General features: G+C 36.9%; 1 protein-coding gene across 2 annotated transcripts; it reads left to right on the top strand.

Annotated features, from left to right (window-relative positions):
- Positions 1–29: 29 nt before the first annotated feature.
- On the top strand, positions 30–26,744 carry xrn1 (5'-3' exoribonuclease 1). Of its 2 annotated transcripts, none has more exons than XM_065276063.2 (42): positions 30–224; positions 1,133–1,365; positions 1,578–1,675; positions 3,332–3,441; positions 3,525–3,635; positions 3,739–3,824; positions 4,049–4,136; positions 4,289–4,457; positions 4,885–4,952; positions 5,668–5,802; positions 5,914–5,980; positions 6,109–6,214; positions 6,294–6,383; positions 6,553–6,709; positions 6,822–6,941; positions 7,057–7,226; positions 7,433–7,550; positions 7,648–7,740; positions 8,011–8,111; positions 8,671–8,802; positions 9,746–9,908; positions 10,098–10,211; positions 10,318–10,416; positions 10,589–10,704; positions 11,287–11,433; positions 11,516–11,605; positions 14,068–14,203; positions 15,465–15,521; positions 15,705–15,837; positions 15,941–16,010; positions 16,192–16,381; positions 19,756–19,848; positions 19,992–20,084; positions 20,347–20,436; positions 20,834–20,911; positions 21,135–21,266; positions 21,356–21,497; positions 21,699–21,850; positions 22,004–22,117; positions 22,287–22,386; positions 25,044–25,201; positions 25,307–26,744. In XM_065276063.2, exons 1-42 carry the CDS (start codon positions 150–152, stop codon positions 25,586–25,588), a joined length of 5,076 nt encoding a protein of 1,691 aa, XP_065132135.1. In that variant the 5' UTR covers positions 30–149; the 3' UTR covers positions 25,589–26,744. The 2 variants fall into 2 exon arrangements, with proteins under 2 accessions (XP_065132135.1, XP_065132133.1); XM_065276061.2 differs by having other exon boundaries at positions 19,753–19,848.
- The last annotated feature ends 1,030 nt before the right edge of the window (positions 26,745–27,774 follow it).

Genomic DNA, 27,774 nt, shown 5'->3' with positions numbered 1-27,774 from the left:
ACACGGACATTTTTACTGGCTGGAAAGTAACAGCTCATACAGAAACAAAACCGACAGAGCTAGCAACACCAATCTATGAAAACCCGCTCGTTTTGACTTTTTTATAGATTTTATCTACATTATACTTATTTGAAGAATTACGCGAAAAGATGGGAGTGCCTAAATTTTACCGATGGATATCAGAGCGGTATCCGTGTCTAAGTGAAGTTGTCAAAGAGCATCAGGTAAGCTTGTTTGGCTAAATATTATAACAGGGCCGCATAGATCGTTAACAGCTTTATGATTAAAACCCTTAAACTTTACACTTCATAGTACAGACTAAAACTTTAATAGTCTCTGGCGAATGTCACGATATGTAGAGAACGATTTATAATCTTGCGTTTAATGTCGTTGTTGCTTAATGTAAAATATAACGGCCGTGTTTTAAAACCTAATGAACTGCCTACCTAGACATCATGTATTTGGCTTGCTCTAAACGTTTGTTAAGAACAGCCAATCACATTGAGTTATGCAAATATTCAGCCAGCTGAAACAGACAGTCAAAATGGTTAATGTTTTTGCCATTCAAAAATACTGTGCGGTAGAGCTCTATGCTAACCAATGCACATTGACACAAAAACTTTATCGATCAATATACACAAGCAGATCACAAAAACGACAACATAAAATGTACTTGAAAACGCATATTGACTGTTTAACCTTTCTCCGAGTTAATTTCATATGTGAGCATTTGTTAAACAAATTATATTGATTACTCCTCATACTTTTTTTTTAGTCTACTAACATATTGTTTAATTCATAACAGATTATAGCAAATATATATGTTAATTTATTTTATAATAAGATTTGTAATTAGTCAATGTTAATGCCATTTTCACATTTGTGTGTATTTAAAAAAACTGTGTTAACAATTGTATGAGACAAATATAACATAAAATATTGATTAAGTAGGGCCATGTCAAAGATTGAAATCAATGTGAAATCAAACTTTCATGATGCTAATCTCATAATAAGATTATGAGACTTTAGCCTGGATTTTACAAACAGGGTCACAAAGTTTATTTTTGCTATATAGGACACATCAAGCATTTTCTCTCATTTCCTTCTCTCAACAATGTCTCTTTTATCACAGATTCCAGAGTTCGACAATCTTTATTTAGATATGAACGGTATCATCCATCAATGTTCCCACCCTAATGATGAAGACGTGCACTTCCGTATTTCTGAGGAGAAGATATTTGCTGATATTTTTCACTACCTGGAAGTACTCTTTCGCATTATTAAACCTAGGAAAGTGTTTTTCATGGCGGTCGATGGAGTAGCACCCAGGGCCAAGATGAACCAGCAACGTGGACGAAGATTCAGGTATGGCAGAATAGTGGAGCCTGTCTCTGCAGTACTCTACATTTAGTTGACTAAAATAAACTTGACATTTAGTTTTTACGTTTTCAATTGGTGTACTTTTGTCTTTTCCTTAGAAGTTCTTCTGAAACAGGGCATTAGGCTTTTTAGATAAACAACATGTTGTGCAAAAAACATGATAACTTCAGTGTCAGTACTTCATATGTTTTTTAAAGGTCAGCAAAAGAAGCTGAGGATAAAATCAAGAAGGCTTTGGAGAAGGGTGAAGTTTTACCCACAGAGGCCAGATTTGATTCTAACTGCATCACTCCTGGTTTGTGATCCTAAAAATTAAAACTCTGTCATCCTTTTGCCATAGATGTGTTGCAGATCCTTCAGAGTACTCTTCTTCATAGCAGTGACCCATATACTCCAAAATTAACGTAAAGAGAATATTCAAAAATAGTTCAGAAGCACCAAATTCTGTTTTCTGAAGCAATTAAGTAGCTTTCCACGAGGAAAAGACTGATTGTTAATACCATTAAAGGTGCAGTGTGTACATTTTAGGAGGATCTATTGACAGAAATGCAAAATAATATACACAACTATATTTTTAGTCGTATATAAAGTTATGTTTTTATTACCTTAGAATGAGCGATTTCTGTCTACATGTCATTCATTTTGCATTGCCAAACTGCTTTACAGAGTGCTTTCTTCACAATGTAGTCTCAGACGACGACATGTGTGTCCTTTGCTGGCTACCTTAGCTTCTCTATGGGTGCATCCCAATTCGGTCTGGATCCTTTCAAGGCCGTGGACTTTGAAGGCAAGGCTCAATAATTGAAGGCAGCAGCCTTTAAAGGCCACGAAGCGAACTGAAATTAAACAGTCTAGCCCACTAACTGTTGCCGCCCACTAACAGCTGTGACCTATCAGACTTTTAAAAATAAATATGGAGGCAGATTTTTTTTATTTTAGAAAATATAACACATTGATGCAGATTAAACTATCCAACAGTATGTAAAATTCACCAACCTTAGAAATATACAAAAGCAAAATGCAACACGCAGAATATTGCAGCAATAATATTAATTCACATCACTAAAACATAATTTTAATAGTAAAACAGTCACAAGGACCTTTAATTTGCAAAATATACACTACTATTTAACTACAATTTTGAATGTTTATTTCAAAATACCAGTACGTCACAGGGGCGCATTGAATCTTGGGATAGCCGTGGCTGTGAAGGATACATCTTTGGATCCTTGGTTTCAGGGGAAAAAGGCCACATTTGGAGGCTTTTATGTGAAGGAGCCTTCAAATTGAGACAGTCTTTGTTGAGGCCCGGTGATGTCCTTTGCCTTCAGATACGGCCTTGGAAGGCCGCTACCCCTGAATTGGGATGCACCTTATATGTTTCGAAAGTGAGGGGTGGCCGTGGACTGAACCATTGGTTGCAATTTGCAATATTACCCCTAGATGCCGCTAAAATCTACACGCAACACCTTTAAATTACTTATTGTGCACAAGTCGTATGGACTAATTTAACTGCTTTTTGCAATTTTTTTAACGATTTATAGTCCTGATGTCATTATGAAATAAATGGGTTAAAGGGAGATAGTAACAGTAAAGTTGCTACATAAATGTAAACGAGTAACCTGCTGTACCTGTGTGTTTGTTTTTACTTGTCTTATGCCAATAATTATGTATATAAATATTGAAAATATGTATTACTGTTCTTTTAAAAAAATAAATCTCTAATTTAATTAAAGCTAGTGAATATAAATAATTGTTTTCCAAACATTTTCCATGTCTTCTACCTAACATTCCTAAAGAAACTATTAAAAAAGACGAAATTGTTTTGTGGAATTAAAGCCAGAATCCTTTTTTTTTTAAATATTAACATCTTTACAGTCTGCTGTTTTCTTTATATAAAGATTTCTATGTATAGGGACAGTGTCTTATGTGTTTTTCTTAACCTCCATAGGAACGGATTTCATGGCCAGGCTGCAGGATCAGCTTAAATATTTTGTTCACAATAAACTGTCCACAGATAAATCATGGCAGGGAGTGAATGTGTACCTGTCTGGTCATGAGGTGAGTTAATACATTCAGAGCTTTGTGTTCCCTGCGTGTTTCTGTGTTTTCAACTTTGAGTTTTTTGAAATGTTCATTCATAGACCCCTGGTGAAGGAGAGCACAAAATAATGGAATTCATTCGCGCTGAGAGTGCCAAACCAAATCATAATCCAAACACAAGGCACTGCCTTTATGGTCTAGATGCCGATCTGGTGAGAACATTTTTGTACTCATGTACTATAGTGAGTTTCCATCTTGTGAAAAATCCTGTGTCTTGTCATATATTTTTTTAATAACCATTTTTCTTATGTGCAGATAATGCTTGGCTTGACCAGCCATGAGCCAAATTTTTCTCTCCTCCGAGAGGAGGTGCGTTTTGGAGGCAAAAAGTCACAAAAGAGGTGTGTATGTTTATGTTATAGTGGAGAAGCCGGACAGGTTTACATTTTTTTATTATTGTTGATTATGTTGGTTATGCTGTCTTATGTAAGTTATCTTGTATGTTACAATACTTTTTTTGTTAAAAAAACATCTGGCCCAGTTGTGATAAATCCTTATTGTACAGAGATGTTTTAAAATGAAGTTTGTGATCATTTATGATAAATTAGTTTTATGTGACCCGTAGGATAACAGCACCTGAGGAGACAACATTTCACCTGCTCCATCTCTCCCTAATGAGGGAATACATTGACTATGAGTTCTCAGAGCTCAGGGTGAGGAAATGTGAACTCTCATTTATCTTGCGTACCTCGACACATGCTAGATCAAATGAAATTATAATAATGCCTCTTTAATTGTGATAAACAGTATACCAGTACATGTGTAATGTTACACTAAATCAACTCTATGTCTTGTCATATATCAGAATAAGATCCCTTTTGAGTATGATGTGGATCGGATCATAGATGACTGGGTCTTAATGGGTTTCCTGGTGGGCAATGACTTTATCCCTCATCTTCCTAACCTTCACATCAATCATGATGCACTACCGCTGCTCTACAGAACTTATATCAGTGTGCTTCCCACTTTAGGAGGTGAGTGCCGCTTAGAGAGCCTGTGTATGCGGATATTAGTTTGTATTAATTTAAAGTATTGATTTTAATCTGACTTTTTCATGTTTAAGTGCTATAATTGGGTCCCCAGTATTTCTATCAACCTCGAAAATGTGAAAAAGAACAACCCAGTAACTTAGTTTTGGTAAATCATCTCTCCAAGCATGTGAAAAAATAGGTCATTAAAATTTGGCTCCCCTTGTGATGTCATAAGGGGTTAATACCGCCCCTTAATCAGAAAGTGGCAGTTTTAACATGTTATAATAAATTATCTATATAGTTTTTTGAGCTAAAACTTCACATAAGTACTCTGGGGACAGCAAGGATTTATTTGACATCTTAAAGTTTTGTGGAATGTCCCCTTTACAGTGATGTTTCTGTGGTAATGATTTTATGTGGCCTCCTTTAGGTTACCTGAATGAAAATGGTCACCTCAACCTTGTAAACTTTGAGAAGTACCTGGAGAAGCTCTCAGATGTGAGTCTTTGCTGTTTTATCTATAAATTATTAGTAATAATATTATATCTACATTAAAAAGTACATTATGTAGCCATGTTCATCACCAGTGTATACTGTACTATACTAGTATAAGCGTATTTTACACTTCTATCTTATATTATTGTTGCTGTGTTGGACATTATACTGTGTTAAATAATCCTTGTATATAATTTATTTTGTCATAGTTATTTTTAGAAAAAATTTGGCTGTTTTTTTATAAAAGCACCTACTAAATGCCTAAATGTATATTCATGATGATTTTGCTATAGAAAATACATTACTCAAGATTGGGATGTTTTATTTTGTATCTCAAAGACCTTTTATATAGACTAGTGTCTCCGATTTTAAATTCTTGAATCTATTTGACGAGATGCAAAAGCAGCTAAACAGGACTTTCGTCAAAAATTAAATAGTAATATAAACCAAAACGGCTTAATCCCAGCCTCAGACAATACAGAAATACTGGTTTGTGGCAGAGTCCAATATAAGAGTCTGATTAAAAAAAAATGCAAATTTACAAGAAAACATTAGATGCTTTTAGGGGGTTTTACAACTGAGTTTTTCATTTTTATTAGCTACCTAGCCTTCCGCTATAACACACAGCTATATTGTATTGTGCAATTCTATACATTACTACTCTTTGTGCCCAGAGCTATACTGTACATGTCAACACCATGTGCTTCTTTTTTATCAGTTTGACCGGGAGCACTTCAGTGAAGTGTTTGTGGATCTGAAGTGGTTTGAGAGTAAAGTGGGGAACAAGTACCTGAATGAGGCAGCTGGGTTGGCGGCTGAGGAAGCTGATGCCAAAGGCGTGAAGAAGAGCAGGGTGAGTGCCAACAACCAGAGTGTTAACACACGTGTATCACTAATGTAGACCTGATGATCGGTAACCATTATGCTTTGATTCTGACTCATGACCTGTCCTGCACGTTCTCAGTCTGTAGATAACTCCCTGTGTCTTGCTGCTCTTGATGGAGTTAAGGACACACACACTACAGGAAAAGGTAAACATTAACACGTGCACAAAATTTAAGCTTATTTACTGTCTTAATTGGTTATTTTTAAAGACTGTGGTATTAAAGCTTAGTGGCGGTATATCTAATAAAGACTTTGATTTCCCATAATGCACCAGATGGCACAGAAGAGGACGGTGAGGATGATGACATGTTTGAAGCAGAGTTTCGCCAGTATAAGCGCACCTACTACATGACCAAGATGGAAGTTGAAGTCGTCTCAGAGTGAGCATTTAACTTGAAGCCAATAAATATGTAAAGTAGACTTGTTGCATCTATAATTTCCTATGCATTCATCTTGCAGTGAGTTTTTGGCCAATCAGGCTAAATGTTATGTGGAAGGCATCCAGTGGATTCTGCATTATTACTACCATGGAGTCCAGTCATGGAGCTGGTGTGTATTTATGAGAGGGCAACAACTGTATCTTTGTTTGTTTTGTAGATCATCTTTGTGTACATAATATATAAACAGGCAATACTAAAGATTTTCAGATAACTGTGACCATTTTAACCTTTGCTTGTCCCATTTGTGTATGTGTTAAACACATTCGATATCGTTGCAGGTATTATCCGTACCACTATGCCCCCTTCCTTTCTGATGTGAGAAACATCTCTAATCTCAAACTGACCTTTGACCTTGGCAAACCCTTCATGCCTTTTGAGCAGCTTTTGGGTGTCCTGCCCGCAGCCAGCAAAGATCTACTTCCACAGTGTTACCAGGTGAGGCACACACCTTCATGGGCTTAATGTTATCCCGTCTACATGTAAGCCATCATTAGGTCTCTTTCATCTTCAGAAAATCTTGTTTCTTACTCGCTCTCTTTTTTCGTAGCACCTAATGACATCATTGAGCTCACCTATTGTTGAGTATTACCCACAAGACTTCAAAACGGACCTAAACGGCAAGCAGCAGGAGTGGGAGGCTGTGGTGCTCATCCCATTTATTGATGAGGTGCTTTAATACTTTGCATATTTCATTTGTCACCGCTTATTGCATCATATTGATAGTGTAGCATCTGTGTGCTGAAGGTGTGGTTTAATGTTTTATGTGTGCTTGCATTATTCAGAAATGTTTATTAGCAGCGATGGAGCCCTACTCGCATAAACTGATGCCATCTGAGAAGGCCAGAAACAGACATACTGAATGTGCTGTCTACTGCTTTGATAAAGAGCTTGACTATGCCTACGACTCTCCTGCCCCCCAGATCTTCCCAAATATCATCCACTGTCATGTCAGGTATGACCTACCACTCACAATGATGTTTACAAATTTAGGATATTCAACATATCAGTGTTTTGCAAAAAATTACATACATTTTACCTCAACTAGGACATCTTTCAAAAAATAAACTTGCTCACTTAAGATGTTTTATTTTTTTTAACTATGAAATTTGTTGCCTATTAACTTCATATTGACTATGATTTGTTGTCCCGCATTCCTAGGCAAACGCCAATCCCGATGGACGCGTGGCGTTTGTCAGTGGATCACGTGAGGTGCAGGTTTGACAGAGGAGCGCTTTACTTCTGCGGTTTCCCCACCTTACAGCACATCCGTCATAAAGTAAGCAAACCTCAACCCCACCTGACTGTAGAAAAAATATTATAATCCGAGCTGTGAGAATTCACACAGATTATCCTGCTGTATCTCTTTCACACAGTTTTATAAAAAGAAAAGTGGGGTGATGGTGTTTCAACAAAGCAGCAGGGGAGAGAACATGATTCTGGAGATTTTCCCTGGCCAGGTGGAGCAGGTGAGCGGTTTAAATCCTCAAAATGTGTAGCTTGTGACCCTGCAGCATTGCGTTAGCAGTGTAAAGGTGATTGCTTTGATCCCAGGGAACACGCATATTGATAAAATGTACAATTTGAATGCACTCTTAAGTCATTGAATGAAAATATCTCCCAAATGTCTGAATTTAAATATTTGCATAGCTTGACTTATATTCCAGAACATTTTGAAGGTAAGGAGTGTGGTTATTTCATGGTGATGTGAATGCTATGAATGTTTTGCTATGGTGCAGGTGGATGATGTTTCAGCTTTGGTTCTGGGAAAGACTGTGTTTGTTAACTGGCCTCATCTAATGGAAGCTCGCATTGTGGCTGTTTCAGATGGAGAAACAAAGTAAGTTGACTATGCATGTTTGTAAAATGGCAACTAAACTGTATAGTTTACTATTGTACTATAGTACTCACAGACGATATTATTCACAGCTATTTCATGTACTACAACTTTTGATCAGTTCTTATCGATCTGAAATCACTGTTAGTTTGAGTCGTTTATAACATGCATTTGAAAAAGCAACACTCATCAAAAATAATCATTATACATATTCTTTATTATCGGGAAAATACCTGAAAAGGTTTGAAGAACAGAAATATAAATATTTCCTGGAGCTGCATGTCATAGCTACGTGTGTATGGTTCTTCATCTGCAACGCATATTGAGTTTCTGCACGAGAGAGCCCTCTGGCTTTTGGATGTAGCAGCATTTCACCGTAATTCATTGAGAAGCATACTAGCATCATTGGTCGATGTATCGGTGCACCCCTAGTTGACGACATGCTCAGTCACACCTTTCGAACTTGATCGAAAGTTACTTTAATTATTCCATACTTGTATATCTCACATACAGTTTCCCTCTGTATATGTTTTTTAATTATGTGTGTCCTCTTGCTTTGTAGGTTTTTTTTAGAGGAACCTTCAGGACCTCAGTTGCTGTATATGGACGACACACCACCCCCTACTAAAGTGACCCGTCTGACTGATAAAGAGCAGAAAGAATGGATTAAAGAAGTGCAAGGCCTCTCAGAATAGTATGTAGCTTTATATTAGCAGCTGTAAATATATTAGTAGGCCTACGTATTATATCAGTAGTTGTACTGTGTTGACCGTGAGCATCGTTTGCTTGTCTGCATTTTGCTCAGTCAGTGTTCATTGGCGTGTGTGATCATTTTTTTCATCAGAATCAGAAAAGCTTTATTGCCAAAACCAAGACGACACAATAATTTAAAGACAAATATTTAGAAATTGGAATAGTAAAATATTAAAAAAATACAAATTTTGACATTTGTATAGGGTACTATATTAGCACATTTACATATTTATAGATGGTGTGTATTGTGTACGCTTATGCAAAGGTGTAATGCAGTGTCATTATGTACACAGTGGGAATAGAGTAAATGGTGAAATATTGCACTTGTTTAGCAGTTAACTATTTAAGATCGAGATGGTCTGGGGGAAACTAGCACAAACCACGGATATCCGTTGCACGAGTTATGGAGTGATAAAATCTCAGACAGAAAGGTCCACTAGGTGGCCACACTCAAAACGAAGCTGTACTGTCTTTCAAGCAAACAGATGGAAACTAATAAAATGAACAGTTGCCAACAAACACTGATGACAACAATGGGCGGCTCTCCTGACAATAAATCATTCCAGTTGGAATATAAAGATGTGTGTAGTTGTGAAGTATGGCAGTGCAGTTGTATAGTGCACAAACTGTATGTTAAAAGTCAATTCCACACTCGGTGTATATTTTGGCTTCACTGTGAGTGGGGTGGTCCATTCAGTTAATTCACTAATGTATAAAAATCTTACTTCTGTAGATTATTTTACAATGTAATGGGTTTACAGCAACAATCTCTTTTAAAGAATGTCTAGTCACTTTATGTCTGAGATTCATGGCACCAAATTATTAAAAGATGGTAGTTTTGTTTGAGTCGCATGCTGAAGTTAATACCTTTGTTTGTTTTCCAGCTATGGCAGGCGTAAGGGCATTGTGATCAGTGACACAGATGTGGTGTTATATGCCCAGTTGCTGACGGGAAGAAAATATGTCATTGGTCAAAATGGAACCGTACATTTGGAGAAGCAGTTTGCCAAACAGATCCTGCCCTTTCCATACCAGACCATTGTGAAGGTAAATACTCATCTTGCCCATCAAAAAGTAAACATTTACACAGGAAAGTTTCTTTATGTTGGTTTACTATAAGAATTCAAACAATTTGTGTTATTCTCTTATCTAATATTATTTCTCTAAAAGATTTTCAACATTTTTGTGATTTAATTCATTATGTTGAAGAAACTGGTCTTTTATTTTGCACTTCAGGATATCAAAGCATTTGACTCCTCACTGGCACGCTTCAAAACATTGGAGGAGTTGTTTACTCCAGGAACTTCTGTCTTTATGGTTGGAAATCCATATTATGGTGCAATGGGAGATGTATGTAACTTTGGTTTGTGCTTTCCAGTTAGTTCTGATGATTAAAATATGTTTAAATTGTAATGTAATAGTTATTGTTTATGTAGATGCTCTTTGTTGGCTGTAGGTGCAAGATTCTAGTGATGTCATCAATGAAGGACGAGTCAGAGTGGTCTTTTCTGTACCATGTGAACCTCAACTGGATGCCTTAATACAGAACCAGCATGTAAGACTTGTTCTTATTTAGCGCAGATCTTAAATTGGCTTCCCTAATATAAACATTGCACATGACAAAAATACTGAGTTTTCTTTATATCTATTAATTAAATGGATCTTATTGTCTTATTTATACAATTATGTGCAGATTTTACAATTAATATTTTTGTTTATTCCCTCAGAAATACTCTGTGAAGTATAGTCCCGGGTATGTGCTCGCCTCCCGCCTTGGAATCACCAGCTACCTCGTCTCAAGGTTCTCCGGTAGCATCTTCATCGGAAGAGGATCCAAGAAAAAGTCAGTGCAATTCAGATTGACCATGAAAGTTTGCACGATGAACGTGAAACTTCAGTGACTCATTTAGAAAATATTTTATAATCTGAATAGGAAGTGAATTTTGGACCAATAAAGATTACCCAATCCCCACCATTGGTAAATTCGGTCAAAAAGCAGAAGTTTCCTCAAAACCACAAGCGGCGAGGTTGGTTTTGTTGTATTTGTAAACGATGGTGGTTTATGATTTGTCGTTTTCACTTCTGTGGCAAGTGCTGACAGTCATGCGGTTGCTCTTGACTAAACAACATTGTTTTAGATGACTTCAAACCGAATTGTAGTGGTAAAAATTGCAACATGCGTCTAAAACGTCAGCGATGTTTACACATAAGGGTTCACGGAGGGTGTGCGAAGGAAGTGGGTAATTTGGCAAATAGATGGCAAGCTGTTTCAAACAATGTGGACGTTAACTTTAAAAGGCTCGCAACATGAAACTGGTTACTCAGTCAGAAGATAGATAATAATTTGATTAAATAAATGTCTTGTGCCTTAACGATTTACCAATGTTATTTTTTGGTAACCCGTGCTATTGCTGCTTCCATTCAGTCCTCATGGAGAGCAGAAAGTAAACGCTGGCCTTAATCTCAAGTTCAACAAGAAGAACGAGGAAGTTCCTGGTTACACCAAGAGAACAGAAAAGGAGTGGCTTTACTCTGCTGCTGTGGAAGATCTTTTAGCTGAATACTTAGAGAGGTGTGTATGTGAGTGTGTTTATGGATGTCCCGCTACCTCGTGTATATCTGTCTGGGTATTTTAACAAAATTTTGTCTTACAGATTTTCAGAGGTATTTGACTATGTAGCGAGAAACAGTCATGATGACGCCTTTTATGAAGATGATATCTGGTCAGGAGAAGATGAGAATGGGTGTGTAAAACTCTTCTTTTCTAATGATTCGTTAAGAAAAGCAGTTTATGCTCCAAACACTTGCTATTCACAATACACCAAAGCACAACGTGTAATGTCATAGCCCAAATTAATCCGCTACAATGGAAGATAGTGAATTTACTGTATATATTTTATAATAGATATATTGAAGGACTTTGCTGAAGTCATATTTCTTTTCAGTGGCATTTAACACTGTATAAAGTTTGTTGACTGACATTTATATGTAGGGGAGAGCGGAGCACAACCTAACGCTTTTTGATTTTTGCTCTTAATCATTCAAAAAATATTTGAATTTGATTAATTACATTTTTACACAAGCAACACACTGCTCATCTCTCCTACAAATGAATATTTGAAGTTTGTTTCTAGTACTTACCATTCTTAGACAATTACACCAAATGTGACAGAAGTGCAAACGTTACAACTTACCCCATAGGTGGGGTTAATTGTAACAAACAGGGGGTTAGTTGTAACACTTGCTAAAAATTAAGTTTGCGGGCAGATATTTCAATACAGTCTGTAATAACCATACTACAGTTTCAAAATCAAATTCTGAGATCATGAGCATCAAAGTCTGATTTTAGCCATTCATTTCATTATGATTTCAATCTTAGACCTTATTCAATCAATATTAAAGATATGAACAAAAAATAAATTTGACACACAATTTTTGATGAGACAAGCACATTTATTTTTGATGGCAGCCAACAATCATTCGTGTGTAGCCGATTTAAAACAACAGCAAGAATTACGCTAACGTTAGCGGTTTCCATATCATAAGTGCTGAGGGGTTAGTTGTAACACAGCGTTACAATTATCTAGGGCTGTGCCGGTTTCAGAATTGTTGATGACGGTTATGACGTGAGTCAAATGTGACGGTTCGTCACATAACCGTCTGTGGGTGGGGGTGGGGGGGTTGTTTTAATGCTCGTGGATTGACGCGTGTCATTTTACCATAAAATCATGAATGTGATGCCAAGTGTGTTTTAAACAGTAATGACTTTGAGAAATTTAACAGAAAGCAATTAAATATTTAAAAAACACACTGTTGCCAGACTGCGCTCTCACTCTCTGCCCAGCATAAATGAAATCCTCTATCTATCATTATTTTAATAATCTTCAGAGAAACATTTTTGTGCCTATATCTGTCATTACACGGACCAGAACAGCACGAAAACAATGTGGATTAAAAAGCGTCTTGAAGAGGTTTTGCTCATAAATGCATGTAAAATAAAGTAATGTGAACTTGAGATTGTTATACTGTTATTTAACTGCGCCATATGCGCTGCAAACGCAGCCGTGTAAAAGCACAATGGCCACGCGCGGCAAACGCTCTCCGCATACGCGCTGCTCAGTGCTCATGCTTGCGATGTGAAACCAACATTTGAAATAACTAAACACTGATCAGCTACTTGCTCTACGTTTATTTACAATTAACAGCAAGACAACTAGCAGTGAATGTGCTTTCAGGAGAGTTAGTAGATTAACATGGGAGGATTTGAACTTGAAAAGCGGGGCGGAGCCTTTCCGCGGTTAAAAGATATTATGGCCATCCATTCATGTTTATTTGATTCTATAAATTAAATAGAAGGAAGAGATGATTTGAAAGGTGAGACTTTGTTTAATATGTTTAATCTCAAAAGTAACCAAAAAGTGCCCTGGTCTCTCCTGTATGTCAGCGCGTTGTCAGTGTCTGCTCCGCTCTGTATTTTTCATTGCGTGACGTGATGACATGGTGGGGCATGTAACACAGACTGTTGACAATTGTTTTTAATTAGTATTTAAACATTCTTTATGATATATATTTTTTAATATTTTAATAACACGGTTTTGTCGGTTATAGAGTTCTAATGACGGTGTTCAACTATAACCGTCGGTCTCACGGTTATATAATAACCGTCACACCCCTACAATTATCCCCTGTGTCAAAATATTTTCAAGCCCACCAAAAAAGTTGCTAAGAGCTGCAGACATATTTCAAAACGATGCTATGTTTAAGTCAACAAGACACCGATTAATATGACATAGCATTGGATTTGGTATCTTACACACCCAACTTAAAAGAAAACGAAACAAACATATGATGAAAATATTAACTTAAATGCCACCAAATCATTCGTTCATCAATAACTCTCTGGAAAAACATTATACATTTCCAATAATTTACGGGAGACCGTCTTTTGGCAGCTTGAAATCAATACGGAAAAAACACATTGCCCAATCCTGTGCAACAATATAAACAGTCCGTGTTACAAGTAACCCTGCGTTTAGTTTTTGCCCCGTGCACCGCTACTATTTAGTTAGTGTTTCCTTTTTTTTGTATAGCACTTTGCTTAGCCTGTAAGCTGTGTAGTAGTTCTAGTACACATGCAAAACGCGAACACATTTGATTGGTTACCGGCATGTTTGTGATGATGTTTGTGATGATCTTACTCTATCAGGGCTGAAAAAGTCCAGGAGATCCAGGCCTGGTTGAAAGCTCACCCAGTAAGCTCTTCTTCTCGAGCTTCATGTGACCTGCAAATCCTGGACGCTGGCATTGTCGAGAAAATTGAGGAAGAGCTGGAGAAAACAAAGGTGAGAAACACACTAAGCCAGGGGTGTCAAACTCATTTTAGGCTGAGGGCCGGATGGTAAATAACTACATGATGTGTAATGGCCGGATAATTTTTTTAAACCTTAGTGTGCTGAAAATTGTGTTAATATTAACTAAACAAACCAATTAATTGGTTTGTTCAGCAAGAAAACTAAACACACAGCTCTGTGAAAACTACATTTCATAAGGTCACACTCATACTGTACACACAAATTTACATCTGAACAAAACCCACTGGCCTTATAGGTTGAAAAGCTTTAATTTAACTTCTTTTGCCTTAATGCCAAAATTATTTATAAACCATTCACTTTTCTTTGGAATATATTTGTAATGAGAACAGTCATTTAGAAAAAAAAATGCTAGATGGGGCAGCGGCCCAAACCAAAAATGGGGGTGGTACTATTATTATGGTTTTAATAAAGTATTATAAATATGATGTGTTATATTACTAGAATGTGATTATAATGGGAAATATAATAACAATAATTAAAGTGTGACAATCTGCTAAATATTCAATATGATTTACCTGCTGGCTTGATGGAGCTTTGAATCCATGTTTGACAAGTTGAACTGCCTTTAGCAGCCTTCCTTTCCATTCTCTGTCTTTATTTTGTCAAGGCTTTGGTGCTTTTGTCTACAAACTGTGCCAACAACAGCAAATTTAGTGTTTATATTAACTTAGATCTGATCGGGAAGATTAAATCGATTAGACAAGTATTGGAACGTTAATATTAAGAATGAGCTATTTTGTTGTTGTTTGCTTGCTAAGTTGTTAGCACTTTTAGAACACCGACAGCAAATCATTGCCGGAAGAAATGCATAAACAAACTTCCAAATTACTAATTCTGTTGTTTAACAACTGATTTAATGTAATGAATCTACCTGTTAATGCAACGAACTTCGGAAACTGTCATCTTCGCTCTCCAGGCAGAGAGTGGACACAGAGAGGCTGCGGAGCGGGCGGGAAAACACGAAGTGGATCACCAGAATCAGTGGATCTTTAGCGGGGCAGTAACAATAAAACGGCAAGATTGTTGGGCACCGTGTTTAGTCCATGTTCTGCGTTTTGCTGCTTTCCACAAGTCTCTCATATTAAAAACGAACTAGACACCCGCCTGAAATCGTTTTAAAATATGTTTTTCATATTTAATAAAACTGTATAAATCATCATGTGGGCCGGATTGGACACCTTTGTGGGCCGTATCTTTATTTAAATGTTGTGTTTCTTTCTCTATGTGACAGCTCAAAAAGATGAACAAGAAAGTACGAGTGACTGTCAAGCCCCACCTGCTCTTCAGAGTATGTATTGTCTGTGTGTGTGTGTGTGTGTGTGTGTGTGTGTGTGTGTGTGTGTGTGTGTTTGTGCTGTTTATGAGAGAGAAAGCACAAAAAGGTTAATTTAATTGTGTTGTGTTAACGTATTACACAACTCTAAATGGGTATATAATGCATAAGTTATTGTGTGTTTTTGTGTATCTACAGCCTCTGGAGCAGCAGCACGGTGTAGTACCTGATCCTGATGCAGAATATCTTCTATTTGATCGCGTTGTCAATGTCAGAGAAAGCTTTTCTGTTCCTCTCGGGCTTCGGGGAACTGTCATTGGTATCAAAGGAGGTAACAGCATAGACAAATTAAATCCTGAAAGGCATCTTTTCTTGTTGGATGAAGTGCTCCATTAAGTTTTAGACCCTCATTTCTTTCTGTCCTGGACTTTCAGCTGAACGAGAGGCTGAGGTTCTGTACGAGGTTCTGTTTGATGAGGAATTTGCTGGAGGTCTCACTATCAGGTATAAAATAAAGGGTGGGAAAATGAACAATAGTATTGCAATATTTTACCTCAACGCTGTAGCAATATACATTTTTATTTTTATTTTACTCAATTATGTCAAATTGAAAGAATGTGCTAATATACAATGCACTGATGTTTAGTAAAGACATGGTTTACTAAAGACTGATATTGGTCTACAGGTGCTCTCCTGGACGTGGATATCGATTGCCCCCCAGTGCCTTAATTAACATGAGCCATGGCAGCAGGAAGGAGCAGGGATCACACAAACTCACTGCCATTGTCAAACCCCAGCCCTCCTCCCATCTCACACAAAAGAGCCACCTCGGCGGCCTTAACCATTCTCCACGTTCACCCTTTATACCTACACGGGTAATGGATACACACTCACCATTTAAAACCAAACACTGTTGGGTAACACTTTCACTCTTTCAGGTTTTAGCTTTGGTCAGGAATAGGGCTGTGACGGTTAGGATATTTTGAAGCATAAAAAAAATCATGCGGTTATGCGGTTAACCGCACAACAGTAACCCCCAAAGCCCAAAAGCACAACCCCCCACCCCCGCAAAGCATCGGAAACGTCTTCTTATTTATTATTAAAACTAATTATATTAGCAATAACAACATAAAATAATATTTATTTCCATAGGTATAATATATATATATAGCAATACATATATATTTTCATATATAATATATATAATAATTATATAATTTTTTGTCATCGTTTATAACCCATTTTGTACAATACATTTCATACAATAGCAACCTGAAAAAAAACTAGAAAGAACATGCCGAGCTTAACATTGTTTCTTGTAAGCAAAACCTTGATTCCAATTTCTTTAGACATTTTTAGAGTGTTTTTCGGGTAACACTCCGTGGATATAACGCACTTCACCAAACGCAACGGGTTGAACGTTAAATAATTTATTGCACAATAAAATGGGTTACAAACAATGACAAAAACTGTTCCATAATTCATATAAAACTCAAAAGAAACGAAAATAAATACTATTTCATGTTACTATAGTTAATATGTTTAATTATAATTTTTCAAAGCAGATACGAAACGAAATAACGTATTGCATCATCCTGTAAATAACTGCGCAAAACTTATGGATACTCCAATCAATGCTTTAAATTACTGCTGTCCATTTACATAATCAAGAAGATAATAAAAAAAATTTGATCCCGAGCTGGAGAAATTAGTTTACAGCATTAACCGGTCACGCGGTCAGTAAGCCCTCACCTGCCTGACTGATGTCACTATGGTACTTTGCTCCTCTCGCAAAAGTCTTGGAGATTTCCAACTGTCGTTGCAGGGCTGAAGTTTTATGCTTTACTAAAGGTATGTTTGGTGCTCCCAAGTCCGACAAACGCCACATGATAGTTAATCATCACAAGATGTGATTTTAGATAGTGGCATTTCCTCGCTACGATAGTCAGACATATAGGTCTACAGCCGACCGCGCTAGCCTTCATAACTATAGTTGGCATGTTTGACCATTATAGTTTTAAATAATTATGCTATTCTTATCAGTACCAACGCGCATTTCGTGCTGCCCGGTGACATTCTTGCACCTGAATAATGTAATGCGCGTGGCTGTGAGATTTCCTTGCACTTGAGATTTTGTTATTCGCGCAGTGAGTGAGTTGGTACAGTTCCATGGCATGCAATAAATATCAGAGCACCTGGGCATGACGCGCTTAAATTAATGGCTTCATGTTTAAGAAGATTGCGCCCGTGACAGTAGGCTATTGTGTGTATTTAAGTACTGAAACTAATTAATTAAATAACAATTATAAGACATGCGCACATAATAAACCCCTATATATGTTTAATGCACCGTCCCTCCCCCTTGTGCGGAAAGCAGTTTTTTCTCTAGAACCCTTGAACACAGGATGGAAGACAGTAAATTATGATTAACAATGACTTTTGTGTATAGTTCATATCATACACCATATGACTTCTGTAACTTTCACCAGCAAAATAAAGAAAATATAAAAAAGTGCGGTGATGACGATGATGAACTCAGCACCGCGGTTGGCATCTCATTACTGCGGTGATGCGGTGACGCGGTTATCGTCACAGCCCTAGTCAGGAAATTATCTGTAGAACAGGGGGATCAGCAAATGAGACAGGCCAGGTGTAAAGTTGTTGTCTGCAACAGCTCAAAATGTGAAGCATGTGTGCTTAACATTGGGTCACAGCTCGATGTATATCAGAAAATTAAGAGGTACCTATTAAGGCCTTTTTATAAGATGTTCTATAAGTCTCAGGTGTGCCCAGAATGTGTCGGTGAAGTTTCACCTCAAAATACCCCACAGCTCATTTATTGTAGCATATGCAAAATGCCCTTTTTTGTGTGGGAGCAAAATTGCACTTTTTAATGTCTGTACCTTTAAATGCAAATGAGCTACAGCTCCTCACTTCCTTTAAAACTGACAGTGAGCACTTTAGTCAAATAGATCTGATTAATACAGTCTTAGAGAATAGTATTTAGTGGACAGAGTACAACTCGCTGAGAGTGGAAACTATGGTTATGGAGTACTGTAAGTGGGTGGGGCTTTATCAATGTGACCTCACATTGATAAGAGAATAAAAATTGCACACTGCAAAAAATGAATGTCTTACTTATTATTTTTGTCTTGTTTTTTAGTATAAATATCAGAAAATTCTTAAATTGAAAGATTCTTAAAATTTACTTGGGCCGAAACCGCATACTGTTCAGTAGGTACTGAATTAGATGAAGTATTTACTTACTTATTGACTGTTAAAACAGTAGGTACTGTATAGTATGAATCCTAGTAGTATGAATGCGATTCGGACATACTACAGCCGCCATGTTGATACATCGTGTGACATACATCGTCATCACGTCATGTTATATCAGCGCGAAAACGGTCACATCGCTGTTTTCGCCTTTCTTCTTTGTTGCATAATTCCGCTCCTGGGCCATCATGGGATAGTGAAGTTCCATCGTATGCATGCTTCGAAATCTAACCGGAAGTAGAAGGTCATCCGGGTACTTTTTGCATACTGTTTTTGGAATACTACGTATTCATACTACTCGCCTCCCCTACTGCTTTTCGCTTACTGTATAGTATGAAAGTAGGCAGTTTCGGACGCAGCATTGGTAAGCAAAGTAGCTTAAGATATTACGTCTTGTTTATTGAAATAAATGATGAAAATCAAGAGGTTTATACTTAAAACAAGTCAAAATATCTGCAGTGCAGAAATAAAATAAAATAAATTCCAGTTTTAACTTAATTCAACAAACTCAATTTAAGATTTTTTTTCTTACCACACTGGCAGATATTTTTTACTTAAGTAAAAAAACCTTGATTTTCATAATTTAGTTTAGTAAACAAGACTTAAAATCTTATGCCACTTTGCTTATCAAGTAAATGTATCTCAATTTAAATATTCTTAGATATTTTAACTGGATAACAAAACAAAAATTCTAAGTAAGCCATACATTTTACATGTTCATGTCTAATTAAACTGCTTTGATTTAAAAACAAGGAGCGGGTGGATTGGTTTCATCGTAGGGTGGTTGTGTTCACACACTGCCAACACACATTATGTCCAAACACCTTGTCATTTTTTTGGATTTTGCATAGGTGCCCTTTAAATACTCTTAAGTGCATTGATGTATATGCCAACCATTTATTTATTAATGTAAAAGGAATGTATGTTGTACTAATGTAATGTCTAACAGTATTGAATTTCCTATTGAAAGCAGCAGAATGGCAGACAAGGTGTTAATCACAGTGCTGACACTCAGGGCAACAGAAACTCGCCTCATAAAGGCCTCAACCAGAAAAACCAACACAAGGTATGAAGCCAACACAAAGTTTGCTTGCGTCATGATGTCTGTGAATAACTGTGAGGTTACTATAGGCCATTCTACTCTGGGAATTTTGCCTAAAGCTAAAAGGCTGTGATTGTATTTAAACACTTTTGTGTGTGTTTCTACAGGGCTTTAGCAGTGAGAGGGAGTTCAGTAATGTATGGCAATCCCTGCAGGGTACAGGAATGCCTCAGAAACCACCTGCTCACTGGCAAAACAATGTGAGTTTTCCTCTCTTTACTGATGAAAGTATTTAGGCAAAAATCACAACCTACATTTAGTCAAACTTAGTCAATTTGATAGACACATTTGGTAGAATTTGGTTTTATCTGTATAATATCCAACCCATGACCTTTGCAGTTCTAATGAATGATTTGGTTTTACCAGTGAGGTACAGGTTCTAAGCTGACTTGAGATGATGACCATGATGTTTAATACTGTGTGATAAGTGAATAATTTATATGTTTGTATTATTTGTAACAGGCTGGGAAAACCAGTGGGGTAGTACCACAACAGCAGCAACCAGAGGGACATAATAAACAGAGTGAATGCAATGATCCATCCAGTAAACCCGTAAGCTTTATTCACCATTGCTATTTCACACTGATCTTACAAAGGCCAATAAGTTGCTTTTGATTTAGAATGCTAGGAATCACAGCTGTTGTGCTCACACTGTGCTAACAATTTCCAACAAACATACACACTGTGAGAGATAACAAGCATATATGTATAAAAAGTAAAAATGTTTTAGAAGAATCCTGGGTGGTGTGGCATAGTCACTTCTTACTAAAGCTTACAGTACATCGTGCCATGATAAGCAGGCATGGTGCTGCAAGTTTCCAATAACATTTCCTGCTGTTTTAACAAAAGCTGCTATTTTGGCATGCTAAAGACAAGTAAAAAAGTCAATGAATGAACAAAGATTAATTAATGTTATGCCATATATATCTACTAAATGTTGGTTTTGCAGGGCTTTGGTGGCAACATTAGACTTCTAAAGAGAAATGAGGATTTAAATTCTGCTCACTTACAAGAACCTTCAAATAAGGTACAAAGCACATTCACTTTTCAATAACTCCAAGATCCTAAAAACATGTAGTAAATGGCGTTAATATTTGCTTTTGCCATTAGATTGTTTGTAAAATAAATGTTAAGTGTTGCCCAAATCCACCTAAAAAATTGTTCCTTCCGTAAATGTTTTGGTTGCTGGATGTGTGTTGAACCAAACGGATAAATGGTAACTTTGGTTACACACAATGTCTATTTTACAGGTATCTGCAGAATTTGAGGAGCTTATTGCCAATCTCAAGATTTCAAAGGATCCTGAGCCGGCCCAACACTATACAACTAAAGAGCCCAAGAGCCAATCAGGAGAACCTCTCTCTCCTCAATCCTTTGCCATGGTGTGCAATTCATGTTTGTTTTAGCCACAGTATTTTAAGACATGTCTGCACACAAATGTTATAAAAAAGTACTTTTTTTCTCAAAACAGAAAGGAACACTTATGTTGAAAGAAATGTTGAAAATTGACAGTTCTGGGACAACTTCCTCTGCCCCTGAGTCTACTTTACAGTCTGAAGGCCAATACTTTAACGCCCAACAGCAGAGCAAGAGACGCTCCAGCAAAAAGCTAGGTATTTCAGTGTCCAACAATCAAAATACTTTAAATTGCAGGTGATTTTATCCAAAATGAATTGCAAAAGAAGGAGCATTTAACACTTTGTCTAATAAAATAATGAAATATTCATACAATAGATTCATTCTTCAGCTACTTTCTGTTTTTATCACGTGGAAATGTGTGTTGCGTGTAATTGATGGTGCTCTCTTTCTCATAGCTGCTCGGATAAACACACCTCAGACTGAGGCCCCGCCTCCTCCTCTGGTTGGACAGCCACCCATTCTGCCCAGCATGGCTGCTGAGCTTGGCCGGATGTGCATGGGTCTTGGGATGGGACCTCCAGAGTTCGCCTTACTCCGCCACAGACAGGTTGGTCTGTCATACAAGGTTTACATGTCTGTCTAATCTTGAATATTGAGATACACATTTCTGTGAATACACAGAACCTAATACATAACCTTGTATTGTATTTCCAGTCATTGCTCAGGTTTGTTCTTCTTTTGTCTTTATCTTGGTCTGCAGAATCTGATGGTGTGTCAGGTGAAGTTGTCTAATGGTCTACTGGTCCATGGTCCTCAGTGTCAGTCTGAAACTGAAGCCAAAGAAAAGGCCGCTCTCTTTGCTCTTCAGCGCTTGGTAACTCATTGAACAATTTGTACTAGCTCATTAAAACAATAATAAGTTGACCGTATGAATTAAGTACTGCATAAGCAGGCAACAAGGATAGTCTGCAGAATTATTGTGTTTGTTTAGTCTGTTAGTTTAGGCTGAAATAAACTGAATATATGCTCCTGGTATTTTGCAGAACTCGTTGGGTTCATTCCCACTTCCTCCTCCTATATTCCCTGGAGTTCAACAGATGAGGCCTCTTGCACCTCATCCATCTATTTTTGGTCAGCCAGCAAGTAGGTGTCCTCTATCCTTTACTCTAAATCAGTGGTTACCAAACTGGGGGGTGTGAGATGGTGCTAGTGGGGCCCCAGATTTATGACATTTTTTTTTATTACATTAATTCATCATACATATTGTACAATTAAACCTCAGAAAAATAAGGCTACAAACACTTCATTTTATTATTTAAAATGTTTTGTTTAATTCAAATTCTAAGTTTGAGATTATTTTATGTCATGAATTTTATTTTGGGGTGGGGGGGCTGAATGTTTGAGAACAACTGCACTAAAGCAAGTCCTTTGAGCCATCACAGTGTTTTGATGTATTTCTGAAACAAGTAGGGCTGCAACTAACAATTATTTTTATAATCGATTAATCGGACCATTATTTTGTTCAATTAATCGGATAAAAGCCTAAACATCTGTTCAGTTCGATTTTTCACTTATTGTAGCTAAATAAATCCCCAAATAAGAGTATTCATGTACAGAGGTGTACTTTAAAAAGTGCAAAAAACGAGTTTTTACTACTATAATCTTTAATTTTTATATTGTCCAGTTTTAAATGGTGAAACATCTTTAAATGTATAATATATAAACAAAATATAAATAAACAAAACGTATACAGTTTTATCAATCTTGAGCGATGTGTTGGTGAGGAAATTTTGCCACAGTTTAATTAACTAATTTTAATCTTCAACTCTGAGTTTTAACATTATTTGTTGTAACCAAAGAAATAAGCTAGATGATACGACAGTGATATACATGTGTTGTTACAGAAATAAACAAAAGACCAGGATTTCCCCCTTACCTTAAAACAGATGAATTACTACTATATATTATGAAAACCCAACAACAATAAAACAAAGATAAACAAAGTTACATTGTTTACAAAATAAATATATAACCTTGTATATAAATAACATATGAAAAGTTAATACAGGCTTTGAAATGTTTTACAAGAAATTGAGGGCACAAATTTAGAAGAAATAGTGACAGTTTCTCAAAAAAGACGAGAGTTGTCTTTCAGGCTCTGCAATGGCCAGTGATGCTAACTTAGCAACTTTGTTGCTAGATTTAGCAACTTTTCAGTCTACCCTAGCAACTTCTTTTCTAAAAGGCATCTAGTTTTTATTATTTATTTAGCAACTTTTTAACAACTTTTGAAAAAAAATGTAATTATGAAAAGTAATGTGTTTTTCTTCTAAATTAGACCTTTACAAAAACTATTTTCTCTGAAACACATTCATATGGCCTGTATGCCTGCACCAATTTGAATTTAAGTGATGACCGCAGTAGTGACGACTCTGCTCAATGACCAGGCACAGCACTAACATGCATTTTTTTTTCAACGTTACACCAAGGGGCAACCTTCCCATCTCTGAATGACTGCTAGAGGCTGGCTCCAAAAGGGAGGGCATTCCCATAGACCCCCCATGTTAAAATGCCCAACTTTACATTTTAAATAAATGTGTTTACAGCCTAGTACAAAACGTTGTTTTGGTCTATATAGCTAATTTTGCCCTTTATGAAAACTGTGAGAGGGGTGACTTTCTCATCTGTTAATTTTATTAAGCCTTATAGTTCTGCTTAAGGGCGTGGCCACTTGAGTGATGGGTGAACTGCCACTGCTGTCACTACCGTCGGTGGGCGTGGTTTCAGCAACCAGCCACTTCAGCTTCACCCATGTCCCGCCTCTTCAACCATTTTCATTTAACTCTGAGTGACGTGATGCCAAGATGGCAACGGCAAGCCCCGTCAACTATTGGCTTAAAAAAATCTCTTCACAAACTTATGTGTGATGTCATGGACACTTTGTCCATATTTTTTACAGTCTATGCGTCACACTAAGGTTCAATTTGTTAATGTTTATAATGAAAAATTAAACTTCTATGGCAGTAGTAAATGTTAATCAAAATCAAAGGCTAAAACATCAAAGGTCAACAGTTTTCCCAAATTCCAAAATGAACTAACAAGAACAACTAATAAATATTAAAATAAATATTTCTATATGTGTACATGTGAAAATAGACTGAGAAAATAGACTATATGTAGGCTATATTACTTTCATATTTGGCTGAGATGGCCAGTCAATTTCTGGAAACTGGTCTGTTCTATAGATTTGCATAGAAAGTTTTGTGAAATTACATAATGACGTCATCACACCCTAACGTCACAGCGTCATTTAGCAACTTTTAGCAACAAAACGACCTGCCAACACTGGTGTTGGCTCAGTGCAGAGTTGGTTAGAATTCAGTAGGAACGGTTGTGAGTCATTGTGTTTTTGGTAGTTTTTGTATTTCAATTTGACATTGTCATGGTAAATTATTGTTATGGAGGTTCCACAAACTCCAGCCTGTCTAAAAAGAAAAAGGAATCTGCAATCTTCCATTTCTAATGTTTTTTTGCAGGTGAAAAGACTTTTAGACCTTTAGTGTAGTGTTTCCCATAGCATTTTTAATCACGTCATCACGTGACCTCTGCATTTAACCCATCCCAATGAGTAGTGAACATTCGTCATTTCCACTTTGACGTTTTTTAACATTGACTCAATGGGTGCTCAAACCTGCAATCAGCACTTTAAAGAAAGGAGTGACACCTTTATTAACATGCGCTCTTTCGTGCTTTTACCTTGTCATCGTCTACATTTGCAGTTCTGTCTTTATTTTACACAGGTGGTCTTTTGATGCCCCCACAAGGTTATGGACCTCTTCGCTGGGGTATGCAACTGCCTCACCAGGGACAGCCATTCTATGGAGGTACTTTCCCTGGAGCACGGGGACCTGCACCCTCAGCATCCAGTGGATCTCACAACCAATTTGTTCCCCTCCAGGCAAGAACTTTTTAAGTGCTCTAAATGGTTTTCAGTTCATATTCCTATCAGAGCAGTTTAACTTCTGCTCGTCAATCTAGCTATAACGTAATATCATGTCTTTAGGTGACTAAAAAGCGGGTATCAGGCCGAAACAAGAACCAAGAGGCAAAGCCGTTGTCGACCTCCTCTTTCCATGCTGGTCAAAGCAGTGGACCATCCCAACCAGCTGCTTCAGCTACCAAGACTCCCCCTCCCACCAGTATTAATGAGCCTGTACAAAAGCCCACCCCTACCACACCCAAAACACCAAGGCAAGGTGCCAACCCTCACACACCAGGCTCGGCATCCAAGCGAAAACAAAGAAAACTGGCAGTCAACTTTGAGGCTGCTAAAGTGACAGACTGAAATGACTGTGACTGACTGACTCACAGTTTTACTATGCTGGCCATCTCTTTAGCTCTCTTAATGATTATAGTTACAAGGACTGAGTATGCCGTTTCAAAATGCAGTTAAATGAATCATGCTTGAAGAGACGAAATGTTTTTGTCTCTGGCTCTGAAACTGTTTTGTATTTGTTTTCGTTGCCATATTTTGAGTGGAGTTAGTGGTGAGGACAACTTGTATTGGTATTAATAATTGCACCAAAATGATCATAGAATAGTTGATTATGAAACAGGTTTTACATTTACTTTCCCTATTCTATTTTTTGACCCGAGATCAAATCCTGAAGCTTTTATTATATTCACTGGTTACTTTCTATTGCTGGATTTTAATATTCAAAGTGCAATAACTTGTTTTGTAGTAATGGAACATTATGCACTAAAGACATAATGCAATTTGGCACAAACCTCTGCAATACAACATCTTTACTGGTATATATTTTTTTATATCACACAGTGATGCGAGTCGAGCGTGGTAAGAAAGAGAATCTTATTACGATGTAACTCCGAAAGCAGTAAAACTATCAAAACTGAACCTTTGGATCCATTTTTAGAGGCTGTCCTTAAGATCTTGAAACTGGAGAAATTTTCATAGACCTTAACTAGGCGATGAGCTCATTATGTTTACCTGGCCAGAAAGCACATAGATTTAAGTCAAATGTAACGTCTGTGGATTATTCGATGTACTGGATTTAATGTGGGGGATAAATTTGAACACACCTGCCTTTCTAATGAGATGTTTGTTGTTCAATTGATGTCTTTTCAAAGGTTTTCGGACATTTCAAACTGATTTTATTTTTGTATTAGGCTACCTTTATTTCTTGGGAAGATTATTAGGTTCTTTGATTTTTAATTGAATTTTGTGTATTTAGATCTATGGATTTTATATACACCATTTTACAAATGGTAAATAACAACTGTTAATATTTCTCTTTAAAACTATGCTGGTCTTTTGATTTTTTCAACTAAGTTTTAAAATGTTAAAAATAACATTTTTATTTTTAAAGACATTGGGTTGTTTATTTAATGAATTAAGAACCAGAATGACAAAAAATGTGCACCTTCTTGGGTGGTGTGCAGTAAAGACATTTTGTTATCATAATAAACTTTTGCTATCACAATGCCTCTGATATTATTATTATTATTACTATTACCATTATTATTATCATTATTATTAATAGAATTAATAGAGTTACAGATCTATTGAAGTGCCTTGAAATGCGATGCTTCATTTGATATGTTGACATATTTAATGGTGGGACATATTGACTGTCTCCTGTTTCTAGTGTTTGGAGGACATAAGATATCCTTAAGGTTGACATATTTGTAATAAAAGCAAAAAAAAAAAAAGGGTATTATTACAGTTGCCATGAAATCGAAATGTAAAATTCTTATTTTTATATGCAATGTAGTGGTTATTATAAATGATTTATCTGTGCACCTTTTTTTTAAATCCATGTGCCCTTTATAATCTTTAAAAAGACTCCCTTCATGTGCTATGGCATGAGAGCGGGGTTATCAGAGTCTGTTATGGTGAGTCCCCTGTATAGTAATCCTCCACAACTAAATACCATCTGGCATTTAAATATCCCTCCATTTTTGGCAACGCTTCAATCAATTCCCAAAGGATGAAATCAAGCTCCGCCCCCTAACTTAAAAGGTGGTGTGTGTGTAAGTTTTAGAGGCGTCTAGTGGTGAGATTGTGAAGTCCAACCAACTCACCCCTCAATTTAAAAATTCATATGGAAGCCGCCACAGGACAAACATGTCAGCGTCTGAGACAACGTAGAGATGAAACGCAGTTTGTCCATTTAGGGCTACTGCGGAAAAATGATCGTGACTTCCATTTAAGGGGACCTGCTGTGTATTAAGATAAAACATGTCTCATTCTAAGGTAATAAAACAATACAGTTCATCATGTTCGTTTTTTATACACCACTAATAAAATAGTTGTGTACATAATATTGCATTCTTGTAAGAGCCATTTCACTTGGATATACGTCACTATGGGGAAATAAGGAAAAAGAAACAATGGGCGTTTTTCAATTGAAAGTGATCATCCCTATGCCCTGTTCCCTTCAAAGATCAGAGAACTCTTCATGTGTAAATTCCCGACAGAGTTGCGCAATTGTGCCTCATACTGTCACCGGT

Source organism: Paramisgurnus dabryanus, chromosome 6, assembly GCF_030506205.2.
Source record: "Paramisgurnus dabryanus chromosome 6, PD_genome_1.1, whole genome shotgun sequence".
Taxonomy (NCBI): Eukaryota; Metazoa; Chordata; class Actinopteri; order Cypriniformes; family Cobitidae; genus Paramisgurnus; species Paramisgurnus dabryanus.
The sequence above is the reverse complement of the archived record's forward strand: the minus strand, read 5'-3'. Positions and strand labels throughout refer to the sequence as shown.

Coding starts and splice junctions, on each gene's coding strand:
- xrn1 (XM_065276061.2), top strand. CDS start 150: ATGGGAGTGCCTAAATTTTACCGATGGATATCAGAGCGGTATCCGTGT. Junction 11,606..14,067: donor TCAGGAGAAGATGAGAATGG/GTGTGTAAAACT, acceptor TTACTCTATCAG/GGCTGAAAAAGTCCAGGAGA. Junction 22,387..25,043: donor TATTTTTGGTCAGCCAGCAA/GTAGGTGTCCTC, acceptor TATTTTACACAG/GTGGTCTTTTGATGCCCCCA.